This window comes from Pipistrellus hanaki (assembly GCF_964339955.1).
Source record: "Pipistrellus hanaki genome assembly, chromosome: 2".
Lineage (NCBI taxonomy): Eukaryota > Metazoa > Chordata > Mammalia > Chiroptera > Vespertilionidae > Pipistrellus > Pipistrellus hanaki.
The window spans coordinates 1,851,615-1,876,318 of record NC_140504.1 but is presented as its reverse complement, the minus strand read 5'-3'; the positions used below and the strand labels follow the sequence as shown (position 1 = coordinate 1,876,318).

The following is a 24,704-nucleotide window of genomic DNA, read 5'->3' as shown; positions in this document are numbered from 1 at the left end:
GCAGCGGGAGCCTCAGGTAGTGAATCCTGTTTCTTTTCCTGGAACCGGCCTGAGCCTTATCGCGGGCTCACCTCGCCTAAGCCCAGCCCGGGGCAGCGGAGGCGCCTAATCAGCCCTCGCTCCTGCGCGCGGGCCGGCGGCTCCAGCTGAGCGGCCCAGCCCAGACCCTGCCCTAGCTCCCAGCGGCTTTGAAAAGCCTTGGCCTCCGGTGGGGACGTGTAAACAGCCCCGGAGTTTTTAAACAACCCCTCGGCCGCCCTGGCAGCCGCCGCCAGAATTAAACTTCGGCCTTGGGGATCCTGTGCTTCTGTCCGGGTGGGTCTGCGCAGGGCCGGCTTTTTAGTCTAATCACTTCCTGGTCGTTTTAAGGGCGAAGGCAGGCAGGTGAGGGGGGAAAAAGCTGCAAAAAGCAGCCACTCTTTAAAAAAAAATCTGATTAAATAATTGTCCCCTGTAAGGGGAGATCAGTTTACCATAAGCTTTCCATGGTCCCGGCCCAGCGGGATCTTATCTGGTTACAGGGAAGAGTGCTCGCTCTTTTTCAAAGTGCTGTCGGGGTTCTTTCTTCTCAAGCTTTTTGCACCTTCCAGACTCCGTTATGGTTTCCAAAGCAAAACAAACGTCCTGCCGGCTGTCCTCTGTCCTCTGCCTCCTGGAGGAGAGGGTTTCCCGGGGGCCGGCCGGCTGGCCTCTGCCCCGGCCCCCTCCCACTGTGTAGGTTGCTCAGGAGCCCATTCCCTTGTTAGATGCCTAATCCCTTTCCACCCAGAGCCTCCTCCCCGAGAAGACCCTGTCCCCTGTGAGGGGGACCTGACACCCCGGGCGTGGGCCCCCCTCAGCGGAGAGCAGAGGACTGAGCCAGGCCGGCCAGCGGCTGGGCACTCACACCCCGGCCCCATGAGGGGTCCGCGGCCTCCTTCGGGGTCACTGCTGACTCTCCCTGCTCTGCCGGGACGCCCACACCCAGGACCGGGTGATGAACAGAATCGGCGGGCCCTGGAGCCGTGGAGTTTCTCCACGCAGACGTATTTATTTCCTTCCGAATGAAGCAAAAATATAGATAGCTTTCTGAGCCCTTGGGGGGAGTGTTTTGTGTGTGTGTGTGTGTGTGTGTGTTTGTTTAGCAGAAATCTTAATAAGCCTAGAGGCTTCCTTTTGAAAATGATTTTTGACTGTTTAGCCATACTGGGAGAGGGTCGGTGGCCACTGAGAGATCAGGGTCCGGAGCTCTGGGGAAAGCCCCCTGTGTTCCCAGGGCCTTTGGGGGCGAGCACAGCAGGGTGGTCAGGCCCTGGGTGAATATCTGTCATCACGGCTGGCCCGGCAGCGTGAGGCCCCTTCCTGAGGGAAACCCCTCAGCCCGGAGCTGCCGGAGCCCGAGCGGCTCAGGAGGTAGCGGGGCCGAGAGCAGGGGCACAAGCCGGCTCACCCCACACGCCAAGACTCTGGGTGTGCCCGGTCCCCGCTCCATTCCACAGCTCCCACCGCCCACCGCCCGGGCCTCTGCCCCAGGAGCCGTTCCTGTACCGTGTGGGTGTGGATGAGCTCAGACAATCCCTCTAACAGTTAATCAGGAAGAATCACGGTGCTCCCTGTAATGAGGAGAAGAAATGGGAGCCGGTGAGCCAGTCCGGTGAGACTGAGGAAAGGAGCGGCGAAGGCATTCTTCCAGAGCCTTCCGAAGCCCTTGGCTTCAACCTCAGAAACCAAAGGGAGATCAGAATGCTGAGTCTCCCTTAAAATAGGGGAGAATCGCCCCAACTTCTTATGGGGGCCCCCACACGTGCTCCCCTTCTCCCAGGGAGCCCTCCCCAGCTTAGGGTCGGAGCGATGAGTTGCTGACCATTGAGGAACCCCGGCCTTGGCTAGGCAGTCACCCCTACGCCCAGGTGCACCCACAGAGCCGCTGGACGGCGTGGGCTGCTGTGTGCGAGGGCGACACTGCCATCTGCTCAGGCCCCTCTGCCGCACCGCGTCCGAGGGCACGGACCTCGCAGCCTTCCCGGAGCAGAGGCCTGGGTGCTGAGGGAACATTCTCTCCCTGAGGAAGAAACCGGTCCGCCTGCCTCCGGGTGCGCCCGCCGTCAGGCCTTGGCAGCCGCTGTCACTGCGGCGGGGCGGCCGGTTCCACTCCAGAGCCTTCCCCGCGAAGCCGGGACGGAGGGATCGGAGACCGATGGGCTGTGACGGCCACGCCAGCCTCATTAGCACGGCCTCCGTGCCAGCTGGAGCGGGAGCAGCGGGGCCGGCGCCGGGAGCCGAGGGCAGCCCCGCGCGGAGGGTGGAAGTTTTGCCCCACTTCCTGGTCCTTTCCGAGCCAGCGGAGAAGGAGAGCCACCCAGGAGACAGATGCCCTCTGGCAGGCAAGCCCCTTCTTGCCCGTTTGGTCTGCGCTTCCTCGTCTGCTGTGGAGAGCTGCTCCTTCCGTAGCTTTGTTTTCCTGCGTCAAGTCGGGTTTTTTAAAATAATATTCCCCTTACTACATAATATTCCCTTTACTAAATAATATTCCCTTTACTAAATAATATTCCCCTTACTAAATAATATTCCCTTTACTGCTGCTCATCGACGATGAAATCTTCTACGTTAGCAGGCGTGTTAGTTTCAAATTTAACAAAAGCGTACCTCGTCCCCGGGTGCTGGTTGATCCGTAGGTGCTGCACTCTATCTAAACGAAGATAATTTTCCTGGGTTTAATATTCTCTTCCTTCCCCTGTGAAAACACACACCCCTCCCGGACCAATAGGCCAGGGAAGGGATCTGAAGGCCCGGTTGTCTTTGATTCCTGCTGCCTTTTGTAAAACCAGAGGGGCAGGAGTTAAGCTCCTCATTTTTATGCCTCCAATCCTAACCTCGACCATCTTTTCTCAGCGGCCGCCATGGCCCCGCGGCTCTGTGTGTGCTGCTTGGCCAGCCTCCTGAAGCCGCAGTGCCCGCCGAGGGCGGTGCGGCCGGGAGCGAGGCCAGGGGAGCACTGTGCGGGAGCACTGTGCCAGGAGCGGGCGGAGGAAGGAGGCCTGCAGGAGGCAGAAGGCAGTTGATTCTGTTCCCCTCCTCACAGAGCCTGCCCCGAGCCTGGGCGGCCCGGCTGGAAGGCCCTGTGGGGGACCCCGCCCCCGTGGGCTCACTGAAGGTTGAATTAAAATCAGGAAGCCGGGCCCCACGGGGAGAGGGAATGAGAAAGTAAAACGCGGGTCCCGGGCGACACGTCCACGCTGGGAGCTGATGTTACCCCGGGAACTGAGAACAGCGAGAAAGGAAAGAACAGAACCAAGTGGAACAATGTTGGAGAGACTGAAGTTTTTAAGAGCAGAACAAAGCAGGCACACGTCGTGGGCGTCAGGAACAGAGCAGCAAGAACTAAATAGCCGATCGGGGAGATGGGTTTCAGCGATGTTTTTGGAAACAAAAGGGAATTGTCCTATGACTGCTCTTAATTAACCCGCAGCACACACACTTCTAATGGGAGCTAAGTGCCTAATTAGAGGGTGCCTGGGGATCAGGCGCTGTGTTTTCAAACCTCCGTGTAGACCGCATGTCCCCCAATTGGGTGGGAAGGATGGGAAAGAGCGATAAGAGCCAGGCCTCGGGGGCCTGTGCCAGGGGCTCGGCGGGCGAAGACAGGGCCTCCCTCCCGCGGGAGGGCCGCTGCCTGGCCACCAGGCTCCCAGGGACCCGGAGCCGGGCACCTGAGGAACAAGCACTAGGGACCACGGCGGGGAGGGGGGGGGACACGACCGAGCAGGCCCCGAAGGGGGTGTGGAGCAGCGGGCTTTGCTGTGGGGAGAGAGAGCGGACGGCCTCCCTCTCCACAGAGCGGAGCGGAGGCTGAGCGTGTAGGATCGGCCCCAATGACCCGGCGATTCCCAGTGAGAATTGGGAGGTGGGGACTGGAGAAGAGGGGGCACCACAGAGGGCTTTACAGTCAGGACTAACGCATGAAGCCAAACTGTGTCTGTAACTGGGATGGACACCACAGATCCTGCTAGAGAGGGGGGGGGGGGGGGTGGAGAGAGGGAAAGAGAGAGAGAACGAACACCATGGGGGAGACCCAGAATGACAAGAAAGAGGGAAATCCGGGCATGCGGGTGTGAAATTCCGTGGCCACATGAATGAACAGCGGCAGTGACAGTGGCAGTGCAGCTGACGGCCAGTGTCCAGGCCGAGAAGCGTCCAACGATGACCGAGACACACCCTCCTCCACAGGCCCCTTCCCTGCCCTCCGGGGGGGCATTTTACTTTGCAGTGACTGCTTCCTTATTACCTGATATCCAAACTAGGCACCTGGCAGCTTTCTTCAATCACCCCCATAGGAAATCCGTTTCTGGCCAATGGCAGGACAGGGATTCCTCCCGGGTCTGCCGCTGGGGGACCTCAGGCACCTGTTCGCACGGGGTGGACACACCCGGGGACTCCCGGACGCCCGCCCGCGACCGCCCCCCTCCCAGGTCACAGGGCGGCCTCTCCCTCGGGGGCTGAGGTTTGGAGTCAGCGATAGCAAAGGGCACACTTCTGGGGTCCGCCTGGTGGAAACCAAGAGAGGAAACGTGAGCAGGGGTTTCAGAGGCGCCTGCCGAGGGCAGTCCGGCCATTCAGGATCCTCGGTGATTCAGTCGTGAGGGTCAGACGGAACGTTGGCGGGAATGAGATTAGACGAGGGTCAGGTTGGCCCACGCAGGCCCGTCCTCGGAGGCCTGAGAAAATGGGAGGAGAACAGGTTAGGTGTAAACTCCCGGAAACAAGACGTGCTGGTTCTCAGACATGAAGAGTGGAGAGGGCTGGGTGTCCAGAGGAAGCCACGGCTTGGCCAAGGCCAGGCCGAGCGACTGGACCCCGCCCCGCCCTTCCTCGGGATCCGGGGTTTCTGCGTAGCCCTGCGTACTGGGTCCCGAAGCAGATCTTCCCATCGCTCGCTTCTCTGTCGTTCTGCTCAGTGTAGGGTGGCTATCCGTGTGTACACGAGCACGGGCCCCGTGACACATACACGTGTGCTGACAGTTGTCCCGTGCGTGGCCTCACAGCCGACGACACTCCTGACGTGTGCTTTGCCCCGGCTGGCCTGTAGGTGGTGGCGCTGGGGGACGTCCCGGACGGCACGCTGGTCACGGTGATGGCGGGCAACGATGAGAACTACTCGGCCGAGCTGCGGAACGCCACGGCGGCCATGAAGAACCAGGTGGCCCGGTTCAACGACCTGCGGTTTGTCGGCCGCAGCGGACGAGGTAGGTCGCCAATCGCACACGACGGACGCAGCCACCGACCCCAGTCCCAAACCTCCAGGCACGGCGGCGGCGGGGTCCCCAAAACACAGGCTTCCTGGTTGTCATTGCTACACCGAGCCTTCAAGAACATTTATTGAGAATTTATCGCTTTTAACGGAATCCGGTGTTACGTCGTTGCTCTCTGATGGGCAGCGGGGAGAACGCGGGTGTTGGATTTCGAGGAAACCCCTCAGCTCTTGGTTACGGTGTAAACATAAGACCGGGGTGATTCAGTGGGGTCTGTCCTGGGTAATGGTCAGAAGTCCCTCACCGTGGGACCCGGGGGTCCCCGTGGCAGGTGGCAGGGTCTCCGTGGCTGCTTCTGATCATTGTAACGGAGGCGGAGTGCGTGATGGTTGAAACGCGGTTTCCAGGAAGCTTAGCTTTTGGTGGTAAAATGTGGAGACATGGTGGTTGGTAAGCGTGGCAGGATATGACCTTCCTATGACAGGGCGTGTGGATGCCGTGCTGTCGTTCGCAGGGCCAGGCCCAGCTCACATGTTGGGGACTGACCGTAGGAAAGACGGGGAGCCAGGGGGCTGGCGGGGCTGGGGCAGTTCTGCGTGTGGTGTGACTGTCGCTGCCCGCTCTCAGAGCAGTCTCTTCTGCTTTCACATTGTTTTCAAGTACTGTGTTTTCTCTATAATGTGAGAACCCACGTCACACTTATAAATAGCAGTAAGTACTGGGAGTTTAATTGAAAGAGGTGGGATAGTTTGTTTTGAAAGCGAATTTTTATAATAGAAAAAAATGGGGAAAATGTCCTTGTGAGTATTGTGAAAAGACACGGTGAATACCCTGATAACAGGGGGTGACGGTTGTGTTTAAAAAAAAAAAATGAAGGTACACCGATGGACTTTTACAGTAGAGTCAGCACTGCCCTTTGTGAAGGCATTGTAACATGGGCGGAAATCTGCGTTCTGAGGGGTGTGGATTAGTTGGAGACGGGAAGATGGTGCAGGGAGGGAGGGGTGTTGGGCTATTTTTTGTTTTTCTATCCTAGCTGTCCAGAGCACTTTCAAAATAGAGTCACCGTGGGGGTGATTTGAAAGCACACGGTGATTGAACACCGGTGCCGTGGCCCTCGTCGGGGTAACGACGGGACAATGCAGAGACAATGATGCCACTTCTTGGCAGCGGGAGGGATGCTGTCAGGTACACAGCGTAGGCCATTAAGTGGGTTCGCTGGTCCCATTAAGGTCCCCGCCTGCTGTAAATGGGACCCGAGTTATGATTCAGGGGCGTGTGTTTGGAGAACAGCTCAGGCTTCGGGGGAGTAGCTGGCAGGGCGGGGGCGAAGCCCATAAAAACCGAGGCCCGCCCTCCGGTCCGAGCCGCCCGGCCCGGCGTGGCCGCCCCGGCCCGTCCCCGTGGGTTTCCACGCCATGGGCCCGTAGCTGAGCGCACCCTCGGCCGCCCTTCGGAGACACGGATCCTCCGCGCCGGCCTGCGGGCCAGGCTCTGCTTATCAGAGTCGTGGAAACGGCTCCGTAGCCACGGCCAGCAACATTCCCCACAGGGAGCTCCGCCGTGGCTCCGTGGCCGCGCACAGGCGTGGACGGGGGAGAGGACGGGCCTGGAGCGCAGCCCGCTTCCTCTCCGCGCTGGGGGCGGGCCCGTCCCGCCGGCCGTTTCTGGTTGGAGTGGGTGACTAATCGGAGTGGTGTTTACTCGGGAGCTGGGCTGTTTCCCCAAGGCGTGGACTGTTTGCACTGGGCGCCCGCTCCGTGCCAGCGCGCCCTTGACTGTGCATGGAGGCCGGGGTGACGCGGCGACCGCCGGGCTGGCCGGCCGCTGGTCCCGGGAAGGAGCCGTGTCTGCTCCGCACGCGTCTGCCTCCGGAGCGATAGTCAGGAGCCCGGACCACAGCAGGCCTGAGGGATAGTCAGGAACCCGGACCCCAGGAGGCCTGAGGGATAGTCAGGAACCCGAACCGCAGCAGGCCTGAGGGGCCGTCTGGCCGGGACCGTAACCCTGCCTGCCATTGGTCTTGAGCAATTTTTTTTTTTTGTGGTCAGTGCTACCAGGCAGAATTGAGCCGTCAGAGGCCCTGTCTGTCCCAGATTCCCCTCCCTCGCCGTAAAACACAACTTGATTTCATTCTTTCAAGTGTGAGTGTCGGCTCGGCGTCTGCCAGGTTTTTTGTGTTTGTTTTTTTAATTTGCTTCCCATTACGAAGAGAGCAGACGATTCTCACTCGTTTGGACAATTAGCCCCCGTCTTCCACGCAAAGCCGTGCCCTTTAAGAGTCTCATGACGTTTGGTTTCTGTGAGTGATCCCGAGATGATTTCTCTGTTTTTCCGAATGTGCCCATAAACATGTCACTGGCAGCGACACGCCCCGCGGGGCCGGCGGCTGGCTGCTGGCTCCTCCACACGTTTCCGCGCGGTCTCACCCTCCGTCGCCGGCCCTTCCGAGGCGGCTCCCGGGCTTGGGGCTCAGCGCCCAGTGGAGGGGGGGGACGGACCCCTTTTCCTTCACCGGCTGCCGTCCCGTCCCATCCGGGGGCTGGCGGAGCCTCGGAGAAGCTGCCAGAGGCTGAACATGGAGGTTTTTTTCTTTGTCGTTATTCTGTTCTGCAAAACTGATCTGTCTGGGCGCTGGCAGAGGTCCAGGTTCGCAGCTCAACCCTCAAGTTCAACTGCAACCGGGAGAACCTGCCCGTCCGGCTCCCACGGCCGGCCTGGCTGACAACACTGCCCGCACGTCCAGGCCGAGGGCCTCGGCGCCCGACCTTCCTCCTTCCCGCCCGCCCGCCGCCCTGGCTCCCGTCAGCTGCCGTCTTGGCCGGGGTGTGCGCGGCCTGGGGTGTGCTCGCCTCCTGCGGCGTCCCCACGGAGGGGACGCTCCCTCTGTGGCCAGGGCAGCAGCTCCGGGCGCTGAGAGGGGGTGCTGAGCACACAGGGTGCTGTCAGAGCACTTGCCCGCCGGTCCTGGGACCCCCCCTGGTCCCCGCCCATTGGCGGTTCACACCAGCAGCTGAGGCAGGCGGTGTGAGCAAGGGCAGCGGGCAGCAGACAGGTCAGCCGTGAGGCCTGGGGATGCTCCGGCCCGGCCGCCCCTCACCCCTCACGCTGGGGACCGGCTTCATTCATTCACTCAGAACCCAGCCAGGCCGCCAGGCCACCAGGCTGTGCCATCAGCCGCGGGAGCCAGGGAAGAGGGCCCCGCAGCCTCCTGACTCTCCGGGCCTGTGGCTGCTGACCTGTGGGGCCACCCCAGAGAATTGGGTCCCCACCCACCCCGGAAGCCCTCCCTGGGGAGAAACATGGGCGTGGTCCCTGACACGGCTTCCCGTGCTCAGTCAGCTCCCGGGGCCCCCATGCTGATGGAGCTTCCGGGGACCCTGGGCCCCCCAAGTCGAGCACCTGTGGGTTCAGAACGTGGCCATGGCCGTGGCCATGGGGGGCCAGCCCCGGGCGTCCGTGCTGCCTGTAGACAGCGGGATGTGCCCCGTCCTGAGCGAGAGGCACAGCCTCGGACCCCGGGCGTCCGGCCGCACCTGTCCGCACGGCCGGCCTGGCGTGTGGAGAGAGACCCGCTCGGCTGCTGCCCACGCTGAGCCTCCGAGTGCAGCCGTGGCCTCGCAGGGAAGGGCCATCATGCCCGAAAGGGTGCCCCTCACACAGCTCCGGGCGGGCCCAGCGTCGCCTGTGGGTGCCCAGCTTGCACCCAGGGACGGGCTCGGGAAAGCCTGGGGGCGTGCTGACCTCCCGGCCACCCTCCTCTCCCCCCTCTCACCCAGTCCCCCCCCACACACACACCCTAGCACACATCCCTCCCGGTTCCTAATGTGACTCTTCCCAGACACAACACGCCCGCCACCGTCGCCCGTGCGTGTGGGGGGATGTTTCTGACTCAGCGGCTGTCTCACATGTTGGGGGCCGGGGCCGGGGCGGGGGGCTGCCTGCCGTGAGGCAGAGGCGTGTGGAGAGGAAGGGGTGCGCTCAGCACAGGGGTCAGGCGGACAGAGCCTCCCCCGGAGCGCTTGTGGCTGAGAAAGGGCTGGAATCCCCGAGGGCTGGCGGTGAGTCCCTCTCTCCACGGGGACTCCCGCGGCGGGCAGCCCGATGGCGGCGAGGGTGGCACCGGAGATGGGGAGATGGGAGGGGCCGTCAGCTCCCCCCGGAACCCAGGACTGGCCTGAGCCGTATTAAATCAGCTCCCTGAACCCCCCCACCGCCCCCCTTATTTTGGTTGTGATTGGTGTGCCCTTTAAAATGCCACGCAGACACCGATGCCTGTTTTGGGACGTCCGTGTGGCAGAGGATGGAAAGACCTGGGGTCCCTGCACCGCAGGCGGCCGGCAAGGGAAGGCTGAGCTCCCGGACAGAGTGCATCACTCAGACTAGGTTTCTCCCTCTGTTTTCCGTTTCCCAGTAAAATAGTGACAACACTTTCTTAACCTCGGTTGGTCCCATCCCCACCCCCTCCAGGGGCGCCCCTGCCCCCAGGAAGCCCTGGCAGAGGGGGGAGAGGGCAGCTGGCAACCTGCTGGTGCCTGGCTCCAGGCCGCAGGCTCCCCTCCCTTCACGGTTCCCACTGACTTTATGGAGTTCGGGGTCACAGAGGCCGGGGACAGCTCCTGACCCGGAGGCCACGTGGGTGACAGTGGGCAGAAGCCGGACTTCCCCGCCCGCCTCCCTCCCTCGCCCTGGGCTGGGGGCTGGCGGTGGCAGGACGAGGGAGACGCAGTCGGAGCCGGGAGGGGAGGAGGCGAGTGAGTTCAGCGCTTCCTGTGTCGGCCGGGCGGGCGAGCATCACAGACATAAACAGCAGCCCGGCCAGCGCCCGGCAGCTCCCATAAATCAGCCCGCGCCCCTCGGTGCCGCCTGGCGCGGGCCGGCCGGGCCGGGGAGGCCGCCCCTGGAAGAACGCATCCTGTGTTCCTTCTTTTACGTTTTTAAAGAAAAATGGCTTGTTGAGAAGAGAGATGTGTCCTGTCTGGGGCTGTGTTTCCGGCCGATGGGGTGTCTGCGGGGCGCGGGGAGGGCCGGGTGCCCTGAGGGGGTGTCTGCGGGGCTCGGGGAGGGCCGGGTGCCCTGAGGGGGTGTCTGCGGGGCGCGGGGAGGGCCGGGTGCCCTGAGGGGGTGTCTGCGGGGCGCGGGGAGGGCCGGGTGCCCTGAGGGGGTGTCTGCGGGGCGCGGGGAGGGCCGGGTGCCCTGAGGGGGTGTCTGCGGGGCGCGGGGAGGGCCGGGTGCCCTGAGGGGGTGTCTGCGGGGCGCGGGGAGGGCCGGGTGCCCTGAGGGGGTGTCTGCGGGGCGCGGGGAGGGCCGGGTGCCCTGAGGGGGTGTCTGCGGGGCGCGGGGAGGGCCGGGTGCCCTGAGGGGGTGTCTGCGGGGCTCGGGGAGGGCCGGGTGCCCTGAGGGGGTGTCTGCGGGGCGCGGGGAGGGCCATGCCGGGAAAGGCGCTGCCGGAGGAGGGTCCTGCCTCCACGGACACGCCTCTGGGCCAGATGGTCTTCGAGGACCGAACCCACGCTCAGCATCATCCCGTCTGCAGCCCAAAGGAAGCAATGATCGGGAGCCTGTGAGCGAGCAGCCGGCCTTAAGGAGCGGCCTGTGAATTCTTCACATTCGTGGGGTTGGCCCTGGCTGGTGTGGCTCAGTGGATAGAGCGCCGGCCTGCGGACTGAAGGGTCCCAGGTTTGATTCCTGGTCAAGGGCACATGCCCGGGGTTGCAAGCCCAATCCCCAGCAGGAGGCATGCAGGAGGCAGCAGATCAGTGATTCTCTCTCATTATGGATGCCTCTCTCTCCCTCTCCCTTCCTCTCCGAAATCAATAAACAGATACGCAGGTGTCACGGGGCAGGAATTCCGTCCATGTCGCTGGGCATTGTCGGAGGGCGGCGGGACCCTCAGGGAGCCGGCCTCCCGCGCCGCCCACGCTGCCTCTGCTCGGGAGGAGGCTCCGCAGGAGCCACTTAGGCTGGCCGTGCGCAGAGAAGATGGAGCTGAGCTTCCTGTGCGCTCACAAGCGGAGTGATGCCTGCTTTTACCCGGGACCAGGCGTCATTAGGAGCGCGTGGGCGTCCGGGCGGAAGGGCCCCCCTACCTGCCCCCTCCAGTCCCCGGACACGGCGCCGGTAATGGGCCCGGACTCTCCTGCACAGACACAGCGCCGGGGGCGTGTGAGCAGATCTGGGGTGGGAGGACGGCTGTGTGGCAGGGGAAGCTGCCCTTTGCTCATGGTTTTGGCGTTGTAACAGCTGTCCCTCCGCATTCTAATGGAGACACTGTACGCAGTGCCGGCAGATCCACCTGCCACCCTTCTATCATCTGCCTCCCTACCTATCATCTATCACCTACCATCTATCACCTGCCATCTATCTGCCTACCTATCATCACCTATCATCCACCTACCTGCCCATCATTTATCATCTATCACCTATCATCCACCTACCTGCCCATCATTTATCATCTATCACCTATCATCCACCTACCTGCCTATCATTTATCATATATCACCTATCATCTACCTACCTGTCTATACCTATCTATTATCTATCCTGCAGGTCTACCACCTATCTATTATCTATCCCATAGGTCTATCACGTATCTATTATCTATCTATGATAATGAATGAGGATGGTCCCCTCCCAGGGCTCTTCTGCCTCCCGGAACGGAGGCCCCACCTGCCTGGCCCCGTCTTCCCGGACGGCCCGCCTCCTCGTCCTATTTCTCTAGCGTCCGCTGCGTGTTGTCCTGGTCCGCGGGCAGGCGGCACGCAGGTTCTGTCCGCTGCGGTCGGCGAGCGGCGCCCCGTCAGAGCTGGGGGCGGGGCGGGGAGGATGAGAACGAGGCGGGAGGGATCTCACTCAGCGGCTCCCCCAGGGGACACTGGGCAGTGTGTGCGGGCAGTCAGGGTGTCACAGCTGGGTGTGGCAGAGGCCAGGGTGCTGCTCCCCATCCCACAATGCACCGGGCGGCCCCCACAGCACCCACCCGAGCCCATCCAGTCCCCCCGGCCGGAACCTGCTCGAGGCCCGTGCTCCGCACAGGAAGCTGGGAACCGGCTCCGAGCCCTCCCGCCCTCCTGCCTCCGCGCGCCCGCGGGTGAGGCTCCCCGTCTGTCTTTGCCGCGGTGCTCGGTGCTGGGGCCCTCAGGGTGCGGCCTCAGCCTCTGCGGACGCTGCTGCGAGCACCGCCAGGCCTGAGCTTGTTTCTTTGGCCGCAGACACAGCGCCGGCCGGGGTCTGGGAGCAGGAACCGGGCATCCTGTCCGAGGCCCTGGGCCCAGAGCACCGCAGAGCCATAGGGTCCAGGCTGGTATTTCCCTGATTAATAATAATAACAGCAACGAAGCGATTAGATAATAATAGCACGCCTCTGCTCGTACGGACCTGCGGGCCTCTGGAAGGGGACATGGCGTGCTTGCAGGGGCCACTGGCTGCGCTGGCCTCAGTCTGCCCATCTGTGCGATGGGGGTGGCCGTGCTTCTCGCACGCCTCGGGGGTGACCGGTGCGCAGGCGACGGGGTGTGTAGGTCAGGACTGAGGAGGAATCAGCCCAGTGGATTCAGGAAGGTAGGGCTTCGCGTTTCCTGTTGGCTGCTCCTCCGTGGCCGGGTTTCGCTGCCTCACCCGCCGGGAAGTGTGTCCGGGGTCCAGTGGAGAGCCCGGAGCCCAGCAGGGACTTCATAACTGTCACAGGCAAACAGGCGAGCAAGCGTCCAGACGGCCAGGCGACCGAGGTGCCTCCGGTGCTGGGCCTGAGCTCCGGGGCCCTGACCCGCTCCCATCGGGAAGGGGACGGCCGTGGTGGGTCCAGCACAGCTGGCCCGTCCCCAGAGGGCATCTCATTCCTTCACCGTCAGTTCATTTGTTCCCCCCCAGACCGCACAGCGCCCCTCCTGGTGCCGGCTGGCCAGCCCCCGGGCAGAGAGGAGCCGCAGCCGCGGGGTGCAGAGGGGGTGCAGAGGGCTGACAGCGGAGCTCGGGCCCGGAGTGGCAGCTCCGGGGAGGGGCAGGCGTGGCCGTGAAGAGACGGGCGTCTTTCTGGGCGGGGTCACCTCGGCTGAGGCATTCGGGGCGATGAGGAGGCCGCCCAGGTGGAGGCATAGAGGAGTGTCCCAGAGGAGAAGGCAGGAGGGGGTGGGCTGGGCACCCGCCTGTGGGGGCGCATTTGAGGCCGGTGCCCCAGAGCCCGCTCCAGGCCCCGTGAGGGGAGAGCGGCCCGCGGGCGCCGAGGAGGGAACCACAGGTGGGAAAGCTACCTGGGCGCCCAGGTGACGGGCTCAGTGCTTGGGCGTCCACCTATGTATGCACCAGGAGGTCAGGGCTCCATTCCGGGTCAGGGCTCAGGCCCAGGTTGAGGGGTTGTGCGGGAGGTAGAAGGCCCACGCTCTGGAAGTCCCGCCCACCATCCTCTGGAAGTCCCGCCCACCATCCTCTGGGAGCCCCGCCCATCGCCCTCTGGAAGGACCGCCCATTGCCCTCTGGAAGCCCCGCCCATCGCCCTGTGGAAGCCCCGCCCATCACCCTCTGGAAGCCCCGCCCATCACCCTCTGGAAGGCCCGCCCACCACCCTCTGGGAGCCCCGCCCATCGCCCTCTGGAAGCCCCGCCCATCACCCTCTGGAAGGCCCGCCCACCACCCTCTGGAAGCCCCGCCCATCGCCCTCTGGAAGGCCAGGCCTCCACCTGAGCTGAACAGGGAGCGTCTGAGGGAAATCAGCGGGAAAGAGCCCCGTCCACTGGAGGTGGACAGCACAGCTCGTGGGTCCATTTCTTCCTGGCCTCGGACCGGAAGATACAAAGGGAATAAAATGCTACCCCTGTCCTCGAACCTCTCATTTTCACAGAACGCCTCCAGAGAACACGCTCTCTCTGAGGAAAGGGCTGTTTCACCCAGCCCACCATTCCAGACAAACACTGTTCTCTGTGTATTTGAGCCGCTGGCATCCCACCCATCGGCTTGTGGGCGTCCTGTGCCCCTGGGCCTCCCTCCTGTCTGCCTTCCGCCCGCGGCCGCGGCCGGACAGGGCACCTGCGGGCACACAGAGAAACCAGGAATTCCCCTGCCACCGGGGGGGTGCTACCCTCTCAGAACCCCCAGCTCCACAGGCACGGCTCCGCTGTCCAACGGGGCGGACACGTGTGGTGAGGACGTGGAGGGGGAGCAGACGCGTGAAATTGGGGGTTAGCTTGCCCCGTGGGAACGTGAGAACTACCCACGAAAAGTATTTTGTGAAAAATGCCCCAAGTTCAGAGTCCTCCTGGCAGCGGGGGCACGTTAATGCTAGCGCGTCGTTATCCGGGATCCGCATCGGACCCGGCGCCACTTACGCGGGAGAAGCGGGATCTCCCTGCGGCGTTTCGGCCTCTCGGGTTCCGGGTTCGCAGAGAGCCCCCTCAGCCGCTCTGTGCTCTGCAGAGCGGCCCTTCCTGGCGTTTGGGGTTTCGGTGGTGAGCACCGTCTTCCTGCAGGGGGTGCCAGTGAGGGCAGGCTGAGATGGGGGTCAGGAGCTGAGACCGGGGCAGGTGGCCCCCGGGAGGACAGCCCTCCTCCTGTGACCACGGGCAAGTGTCACAGCCACGGGCACTGCCCGGAAAGGAGAACGTGGTGGGTCCAGCCTGACACCAAGGAGGCTGTCAGAAGCCGCCCGGTGGCTCCGGGGCCCAGGGAGGGAGGGAGGAGGGCGAGGAGGGAGAGGGGGTGGGGAGGAGGGCGTGGCCGGTCCCTACCTACCTATGTCACTGAGCTCCTGAGCAGGAAGTGACCTGAGGCGCCTTCTCTTTTTTCTCTCTTTTTTTTAAATCTTCTTCCCAGGATATCTTTTCCTCCGGTTTTCAGAGAGAGTGGGAGAGGGAAAGACAGAGAGAAACAACGATATAAGAGACACACACTGACTGGCTGCTTCCCTCAGGAGCCCAACCAGGGCCCAGGCCGGGGAGGAGCCTGACCGGAATGGAACCCGGGACCCTGCGGTCCACAGGCCGTTCCACTCACTGAGCCACACCGGCCGGGGCTAGCGTGGCCTTCTTACCTTCTACTCCTCAGGCCTCCCTCGGCCCTTGGGAGCGCGTTTGCCACCGTCCTGAGGTCTGGCCACTGCGGTGCCATGAGGCGGGCGTGGCTCTATGTGACCACCATGGGTTTATGCGACCACGTGGCTGCCGGAGGCCACCGGCCCCCGCCCTGGGGCTGTGGGGGCAGCCAGCGTCCGGAACATTCTCCGGACCTTCTTCCCACAGAACAAAGCCGTGGTGCTCTGCCCTGGCGCCTGGTGCCCACACGGCGCTGAGGGGGACGTGCCCGTGGGAGCGTGGGCCTGGCTGGCTCAGAGAGCCCGGAGGCCAGTCTCAGCTGTGCCTCACGGATCCGCCAGCCGGCGGGCAGGAGCGAACTTGAACGTCAAGGTCAGCAGACAGCGTGGCTTTCCTGGGGGTCTGGGGCCCCGTTCCGCCGGCCTGCAGAGCCCTGGTGCTCCCCCGACCCGGCCCCCACCCAGCCCCTCCACAGGGCCCACCCACAGCGTGGGCTGGCGGGATCCTGTCCCTCCGTCTTGGGTGATCATTACACTGAGATTGCTGCCGGTTCCATTTAATGTGGATGGAAGGACTGTTGTCCCCCACTTCACAGGGCAAAGCCGAGGCCCAGAGAAGTCCACAGCCTGCCCGAGGCCGCACAGCTCGCTCCCCAATGGCAGCACGGGGTGGCAGAGGCAGCGGGCTGGGGCCCACTGTTCCCGCGCCCCCACCCCGTCCTCCGCGGGGGACAGACCGGCTCCCGCTCCGGCTGCTCAGGTCCCCGCGTCTCTTCCCCCATCGCTCAGGCCCCTGTGTGTGCTCGCAGCGCACCCCTCCGGACCCCAGGCCCTGGCCGAGGGGAGAAGGAGGTCCCGGGGCCCCTGCCTTGCTCTCTCATGGGGAACGCCCCCTCAGGGTGCCTGCGACCCCAGCGTGGCCCCGAGCGAGCCTCCCAGCAGCAGCTCAGATCACCGTGCTCCGCCTCGGCCTCTGCTCCTCTCTGAGGCCGGAGTCACGGCCAAGGGGTCACTGGGTCAGGGGATCGCGAGATCAGTCCCTCTGTGGCAGGAACTCACCGTTCCTCTCTCACAGCCTCAGCCCTGTCTCCCCCCCCCCCCCGGCCCCCCGCAGAGCCCACACCGGGGAAGGCGGGGGTGGGGAGGAGGCTGGGGGGTCACAGATCTGCCCCCTGCCCCCGCCCTGTCTCTCCCCCCCCGCCCCCCGCAGAGCCCACAGCGGGGGAAGGCGGGGGTGGGGGAGGAGGCTGGGGGGGTCACAGATCTGCCCCCTGCCCCCCCCCCGGCTTCTCCCCGCCGGGCCCCAGCGCCTGAGAAAAACACTTGAGTGCCGTTCCCACTCCACACCCACGCCCTCCAAATACCAGGCCCGCAGGTCACGGGATGGGGAGTCTGGCGCACACACGTGTGCTCCGGGCTACAGCCCCGCCGTCTGCAGGCGCGGCCGGGGCGGGCGTGTGGGTAGGGACGGCGGGCAGGGTGGGCAGAGCACGGGCCCCGGTCCTGGGGCCACGGCGTCCGTCCGTCCGCACGCCCACGGCGGACGGTCCCGATGGTCCGCTTGGGAAGAAGGCGAGGAGGTGGGGGCAGGCCCCCGAAGTGGGACAGGGTCACCACCTGGGACCCCGATGTCGCCAGCCGCCCTCTGTCTGGGAGCTGCCCGCAGGGGGACCCCCGGGAGGGATGCCCGGGACAGCACCCCCTCTCGGACCCTGTCCCAGGCCAGGCGCCCGCCCAGGCACTTCTGCAGAGCAGAAGGCACCTAGAGCGCCGGGCGTCGGTAACGAGCTTTAACCAGGAGGGAGGAGGTCACAGAGGCCGCGGTGGCTGAATTCCACGCTTGCGCCGTGAGGTCAGCCAGGCTGTGGCCACCAGAGCGTCCCTGTGGCTCGGCAGCCGGTGCCCGTCCGGCTCCGGAGGACGCGCTTTAGAACTGGAACCCAGGCCTGCGGTTCCTGTTGGGAGCCGTTGGGTGCATCGGGGTTGCAGGGAGAGCCCCAGCGGGGGCAGGATGGAGGGGGGACAGATCCCCGGTGCCTCTGAGTGCGCGTGGAGGCGCAGGGCCCTGTGGCAGTCACATGGAGGGCCCTGCGCATCAGCGGGGGGCGGGGCTCTGCTGTGCAGATGGCTGTGTGACCTGGGGCCAGTGACTTACCCTCTCTGAGCCTTGGGCTTTGCTACCCACTCAGCGGGGACAACGCTGAATTCTGTCTTGTTTATGTCATGAGAGTGTCATCGCACGTGGGAAAGTGTGCGAGAGGTGCGTCCACGCAGACCCCCAGCGCCAATAGGATGAGAGGACGATTCTTCATTTGCCCTTTAGGCCAGCGGTCGGCACACTCCTCCGTCCACAGAGCCAAATATCAGCAGCACAATGATTGACATTTCTCTGGAGAGCCACATTTTTAAACTTAAACTTCTTCAAAACAGACTCGCCCAGGCCGTGGTGTTTTGTGGAAGAGCCACACTCAAGGGGCCAAAGAGCCGCGCGTGGCTCGCGAGCCGCCGTGTGCCGACCGCGGCTTTAGGACACGGAGAGCCGGGTGGCTACACGCTTGGCCGCCTCGGGGGTGAGGGGCCTGAGAGCAGCCGCCCCGCAGGGCCAGGACCAGGACCCGGGCACGGGGTTTGCGCCGTTCCCTGAAAACGCACTTCCCGGGACCCCCCAATGGGCCCGTTTACACAGGGTGCGCCGGCAGGATCCGCGGAGGAGGGCCTGCAGCTCTGGGCGGCCGGTGCCCAGCCACCCTGTCCTCCTGAGGAGGGAGGTTTGGGGAGGAGCCACGGGAGGAGCCACGGGAAGAGCCACGGGAAGAGACACGGGATGAGGCCACGGAGGAGGCCACGGGTGATGGAGGCAGAGGCTGGGCCCGCGCTCTGGAGGCCAGGCCACGTCAGGGCTGCCAGCGGCCATCAGACGCCGGGCCAGGCCAGGCAGGGGCACGGCTCTGCCGGCACCTGGGTCTGGACGCCTGGCCTCAGACCAGAGCTGCATCCAGCTGTCCAGGCCGCTGGTGCAGGGCAGCAGGCCTGGAGACAGCCGCATCATCACGGATTTCGAGGCCGGCAGCCGCAGGGGGCCTGGCCGGGAGGTGGCGGAGGAAGGAAGGCGGGAGCAGAAACACCCACTGTGGCTCTGAGAGGGCACAGAGGAGGGGTTCCGGCTGCGGGAGAGGGTGGTGTAAGAAGAGGGGGCTGTGGGGTTCCGTCCGGACGCTGGAGGCGGTACCTCTGGCGGGGTGGACGGAGGGGGACAGACTGGCCGAGATGCTCAGAGACAGGGCCACGCCTTCACATCCCCAGCAGCGAGATGGCAGCCGCTGTGGGCGTGCGCCTCCCCATGGGCAGCCCCCTCGCTGGGCTGGGCCTGCCCCTCTGCCCGTCCCTCCACGGCGGCCCCGTGTGGGTAGAAACCGATCTGGGTGCCACCTGGGGATGTGGGCAGGGGGTCCCCGTGGCTGCAGCCCACAGGTGCTCCCCCAGGCCCAGAGGGGAGGCGGCTGGTGGGGGGGAGCGTGGGTGGGGGCCTCTGGGGGCCTCCGGGGCTCCGGCCCTCCGTGACCGCTCGCTCGCCTGCCAGACGGGCCGGCCCTGGCCTTGGCCATCACGGGCTTCCAATAGCCAGCACAGAGCCGCGCTGGGCGGGGTTTGCACGATCGGGCGTCACTGTGGCTGTGGCCAGTGGTACGCTCACGGGGGTGTTCTGGGCCTGTCTATCCGCGGGCAGAGCAGTGGGGATGTCTGCTCCTTCTAGTGGGGAGGAGGACAGGCTGGTTCTGAAGGTTTGGGGAGCAGACGAGGGAGCAGGGGGCGTGCTTTGTTTTCCTTTCTTTCGGTTTCGCTTCACGCCACACATAAGGGAAGCTCTTACGTGGGTGTTCTAGGCGGTCTGGACAGCAGGCCTCGTCACACCTTCGCATCCTGGTGTGGGACACGGAGAACAAGGCGTATCACAGGGAGCGCAGCGCACACGCACACACAGGCGCGGCGGTTTTGCTGGTGGTAACTAAGGTGCCCTCCCCCGTTCCACCAGGGACCGTGTGCCCATCCTCCAGGCGAGGGCACTGAGGCCTGCATGTACGTGACGTGTCCGGAGGGAAGTCACGGGCACAGACATGGAGCCTGCTGAGGCTCCATCTGTCGCTGCACTCCCTGAGGCCCCAGGGTTGACTGGGGCCTCAGCCAGTTCCACGGGTGCCTCTCACAACACCCAGCGTTTACACACACGACTGAAAACCAGCCGGCGTTTAGCATTTGTGAAACACGGAGGTCTTTCCCTTCAGCCTGTCCTCGGTCCTAGGGATCCCATCTCCCTGAATCCCAGCGGCACAGGCAGCCCTCAAGGTGAAGAGGGATTGGGGGGTTTTCCTCGCCTTTGCCTTGGGTTTGTAAAAGGGGAGGCAGGGGCGGGAGGGAGTGGATAGCTGCCCGTCCCATCCCACACCCCCTGGGTCTCCAGTGGAAAGAAAACAACCCCCCAATCCCTCCTGATCCTGTGTGAGTGAAGGAAGGCTTTGTCTGTGTGAAGAGTTACAGCGTCTGCGCTGTGTCTGTGTGAGTGTTACAGCGTCTGTGTGAGTGTTACAGGGTCTGTGTGAGTGTTACAGGGTCTGCACTGTGTCTGTGTGAGTGTTACAGGGTCTGTGTGAGTGTTACAGCGTCTGCGCTGTGTCTGTGTGAGTGTTACAGCGTCTGTGTGAGTGTTACAGGGTCCGTGTGAGTGTTACAGGGTCCGTGTGAGTGTTACAGCGTCTGTGTGAGTGTTACAGGGTCTGTGTGAGTGTTACAGGGTCTGTGTGAGTGTTACAGCGTCTGTGTGAGTGTTACAGCGTCTGTGTGAGTGTTACAGGGTCTGTGTGAGTGTTACAGCGTCTGTGTGAGTGTTACAGGGTCTGTGTGAGTATTACAGGGTTTGCACTGTGTCTGTGTGAGTGTTACAGGGTCTGTGTGAGTGTTACAGGGTCTGCACTGTGTCTGTGTGAGTGTTACAGGGTCTGTGTGAGTGTTACAGGGTCTGTGTGAGTGTTACAGCGTCTGTGTGAGTGTTACAGCGTCTGTGTGAGTGTTACAGGGTCTGTGTGAGTGTTACAGCGTCTGTGTGAGTGTTACAGGGTCTGTGTGAGTATTACAGGGTCTGCACTGTGTCTGTGTGAGTGTTACAGGGTCTGTGTGAGTGTTACAGCGTCTGTGTGAGTGTTACAGTGTCTGTGTGAGTATTACAGGGTCTGCACTGTGTCTGTGTGAGTGTTACAGGGTCTGTGTGAGTGTTACAGCGTCTGTGTGAGTGTTACAGGGTCTGTGTGAGTATTACAGGGTCTGCACTGTGTCTGTGTGATTGTTACAGGGTCTGTGTGAGTGTTACAGCGTCTGTGTGAGTGTTACAGGGTCTGTGTGAGTGTTACAGGGTCTGTACTGTGTCTGTGTGAGTGTTACAGGGTCTGTGTCTGTGTGAGTGTTACAGTGTCTGTGTAAGTGTTACAGTGTCTGTGTCTTTGTGAGTGTTGCGGTGTCTGTGCTGTATCGGTGTGAAGTGTTACATTGTTGCGTCTCAGAACTTACAGTCACACTCCAGGCAGAGGGAGAAGCCCACAGTCATGACGTGCTGAGCCCGGGAGGGCCACGTGCGCGGGCAGTCTGGCTGCAGGTGCGAGCCGGCCGCCGCTCATTCCTCTCCTCTGTCCGCAGGGAAGAGCTTCACGCTGACCATCACCGTCTTCACGAACCCGCCGCAGGTCGCCACATACCACCGAGCCATCAAGATCACCGTGGACGGGCCCCGGGAACCTCGAAGTAAGTGGGCCCCTCGGGGCCGGCACCGGGCACAGGGTCCTGGAACCCTCGGGTTCCGCTGGCATCGCTCCGATGTGGCTGCCGCCTCTGCGGGCGGGGCTGCGGCCGGGCCCGCGGGAGGAGGGACACTGCCTCACTCGGAAACCTCCTTGGATGCCAGAGCAGGTGAGGCCGCTCACATGCCTGTCAGAACCACATCGGGCTGCGTGAGACCGAGCACGGGTCCCTCCAACACGTGGGGTCCCACGGGATCAGAGACAAACAGTGAATGGCCGCGGGCAGGCACAGGGGTGACCGAAGAAAGGCCTGAGGGTCAGAGTGGACCACAAGGCCTGATGCCATCCGTGAGGGCTGGGGGTGGAGAGATGAGAAGGGCCGTTTTGCTTGGGCGGCACGGGTGGAAATCCTATTACCGGATTGTTTAACTAGAGAGTGGGTGGCAGGAGGGTGCTCTGGGGTTAGCGGGGGGGATGGGTGGAGGGGACGGGGACCAGTAAATATAGAAAGATGGCGCCAAACAAGCAGCCTCTCTGCGGACAGCTTCTGAAAAAGGAGTGTCTTGTTTAGTCTGCGGAGGGATGTCTTCCCGGTGACTTAATGGCTATCTTCGGGTAAACACTGGGGTGACACGCTCCCCGGCCGCGCCCTTCCGGGGGGGGGGGGGGGGGGCCCACTCCCGGGCCAGGTCTGGGGAGCCGCCTGGGCCCCGCCCCGCGTCCCTGTGCCCCACGGTATTGGGGTCCCCGGCGGGAGCTCAGGGTCTCTGCTCAGGGGGGACGGTAACCCCGGGGCTCCCTACTGGCCCTGGAGGCTGAGCTGCAGGGGCCGGGCTGGCAGACGGGGGCACGGACCGGGCTCCGGGCAGACAGGCGGGGTCTGGCTCAGGCCTCCCGCCTCCAGCAGGTCACGGAGCCCCTCTGGCCTGGTTCCTCCCTCGCCTGCGGGATGGGAGGCCGCTGAGTGCCCTGTGTGAGAGTGAACGAGGGCAGAGAAGGAGCTGGGGCGTCGGGGGGCCCGGGGAGCCCCCACCCCCTGCGTCTCCCTGGCGTCGCCCCGGCCGGTCCCGCTGAGGACTCGCCCGGTGGGGGAGCTTGTGGACTCTCTGAGGCCGCCCTGGCATGGCTCTCAGCGTGTCATCCCGTGCTCAGAGCATCCTGTGGCCGTCTGTGCCCTGGTCCCGGCCGCCGCCTCCTGGCTGGCCGGTCCCCGGCTAGAGCCATCCCAGGCCCTGCCTCAGCTTCCCCGAGCCCCCAGAGTGGAAGAGCCCCTCAGAAAGCGGCCCACCAGGAGGGCCCCCGATGTGGTGTTCCGTCCGGTGCAGGGACAGAGCCCGTTCCCGGGGCTCCGGGAAAAGGTGGGCACAGCCGGGGGCGGGGGGCTGTCTCCCAGCCTGTGCGGCCGGAGGCTCAGGGACTGCGGGTTCTGCTGCTGTCTGTCCTCGGTTCACAGAGGGAAATGCTTCTTTCTGATGACGCTACTTTTTTTAAAGAGAAAGTTAACAATTTTTCCCAGCTTTATGGGGAGGTCACGGACATAGTAAGTTTAAAATCTGCAAAAGGATTCGCTTAAATGTTTATGTTGTGGAATGCTTGTCACAGTGAGGTCGGTTAGCACACCCATCGCCTCACAGCTGCAGTGTGTGCGTGTGTGTGCATAGGTGTGCCTGTGTGTGTGCATGTATGTGTGTATGTTTGTGTATGTGTGTGTATATCTGTGTGTGTGTGTGTGTGTGTGTGTGTGTGGTGAGAACTCCTTTTAGCAGTGATCACATAGACACTAAACACATGCTGTTCACTAGTCACATCGGTGCATCCCACCCCAGGGCTTAGTCCTCTTCTCACCGGAAGTGTGTACCCTTTGGCCAATGTCACTCGTTTTCACACACACACACACACACATACTCATACTCACACACACACACACACACACATACACACACACTCATACACACACATTCACACTCCTACACACACATACTAACACACACACACACACACACACACACACACACACACACCCGGGCAGCCACCGGTCTTCCCTGCGCCTCTGGTTCCGTTCTTCAGGCTCTGCACGGGTCACAGTGCTCTTCCTGTCTGCTGACTCACCGCACTCCGCACAATGCCCTCCAGGTCCGTCCGAGTCCTGGCTGATAGAGGATTTCCTCCTTTCTCTTGGCTGAGCTGTACTCTGCTGTGTGCGATACATACTCACACACTCACACACACACACACTCACACACACTCACTCACACTCACACACACTCACACACCCATACACTCACACACACACTCACGCACACACACACATACTCACACTCATATACACATACACTCACACACATATACTCACACACACACACACTCACACACACACACTCACACTCACACACACACACCCATACACACACACACACACACTCACGCACACACACACATACTCACAGACTCATATACACATACACTCACACACATATACTCACACACACACACACTAACACACACTCATTTTCATACACTGCCTTTTCTCCATCCATCCATCCATCCTTCCATCGACAGGCAGGTGGGCTGCTCTGTGTCTGGGGCACAGGGGCTGCCTCACAGTCACCTCGGAGGTGGTGCGGAGGTCCCTCATGGGGGTCAGGAGGCCCAGACAGTGTCACCTCCATGATGAGCAAGAACACCATGTACCTTCATTATGCTGCTGGGATTCTGGGTAATTCTTGCAGAATGGCCTGGCACGGCCAAGTCCAATAGTTTTTTGGCGTTATTTTTTTTTTTTTAAGTAAACTTTCTTATTGACTTCAGAGAGGAAGGGAGAGGAATATATATATATATATATATATATATATATATATATATATAGATGATGAGAGAGAATCATTGGTCGGCTACTTCCTGCACATCCCCCTTTGGGGATGGAGCCTGCAACCTGGGCCTGTGCCCTGACCAGGAATCGAACTGTGACCTCCTGGTTCACAGGTCAGCGCTCACCCACTGCGCCATGCCGGCCGGGCTTCTATCTTCCGTTTTGGGACCTAATCAGCCTCTGGCTCTGTCCGTGTGTCTGCACTGCAGCCATGTGCCTGGCAGGTGCTCCGTGCGGGGCTGGAGGGTGTGCCCAGCTCGGTGCCAGGAGGATGTTTGGCTGGGCAGAGGGCGAGGAGGGTGAGCCCGCGGCGGGGGGTGGGGGTGTCCCCGGGCTGTGGGGTTCAGACAGTCACTCTGATGTCATGAGCCGTCCGTCACCTGTCTAGCCAGGAGTCTGCTACATCTGGAACACGGAGTGACCCAATTAAAAACGGAAAAGGTTAACCAAACAAACACCGCCGTTTCTGGGCTGACGTCTGCCCGGGTGGAAGGAGCCGGTCACAGGCTGGGCGCTGGGGGACTCCGGAACACGGCGTGTCCTGCCGCTCTCGTTTCCAGGCCAGCCGGCTTCTTAACCGGGGCTTACAGTTCAGTCCTCCGACGGACGGGCCTGTGCCGCCAGCCACCGGCTTCGCTAAGGGCGTGCTGAGATTCCAGCGGCGGGCCGTTCTCTGTGCTCCTGAGAGCACACGGCCGCCCATGGGACACGGACCTTCATGAGGCGGAGGGCACGTCTGCTTCACGTGCAGGGGACTGTGAGGGTCCCTGCAGCGCGGGTGTAACTGGTCTGGTCCAGGA

The 24,704-nt window shown here is 62.9% G+C and overlaps 2 protein-coding genes across 5 annotated transcripts in view; one reads left to right on the top strand and one right to left on the bottom strand.

The window, feature by feature from the left end:
* KCNE2 (potassium voltage-gated channel subfamily E regulatory subunit 2) overlaps window positions 1–24,704 on the bottom strand; it is a 286,345-nt gene that overhangs the window by 63,851 nt on the left and 197,790 nt on the right. The gene's annotated exons all lie outside the window — the stretch shown is intronic.
* The window catches only part of RUNX1 (RUNX family transcription factor 1), a 148,977-nt gene that overhangs the window by 77,882 nt on the left and 46,391 nt on the right, over window positions 1–24,704 (top strand). For all 4 annotated transcript variants that reach the window (XM_084873663.1, XM_084873661.1, XM_084873662.1 and 1 more), the window contains 2 exons: window positions 5,066–5,222; window positions 20,935–21,039. In XM_084873663.1, the coding sequence (XP_084729789.1) occupies window positions 5,066–5,222; window positions 20,935–21,039 (262 nt within the window). The remainder of the gene's footprint in view (window positions 1–5,065; window positions 5,223–20,934; window positions 21,040–24,704) is intronic.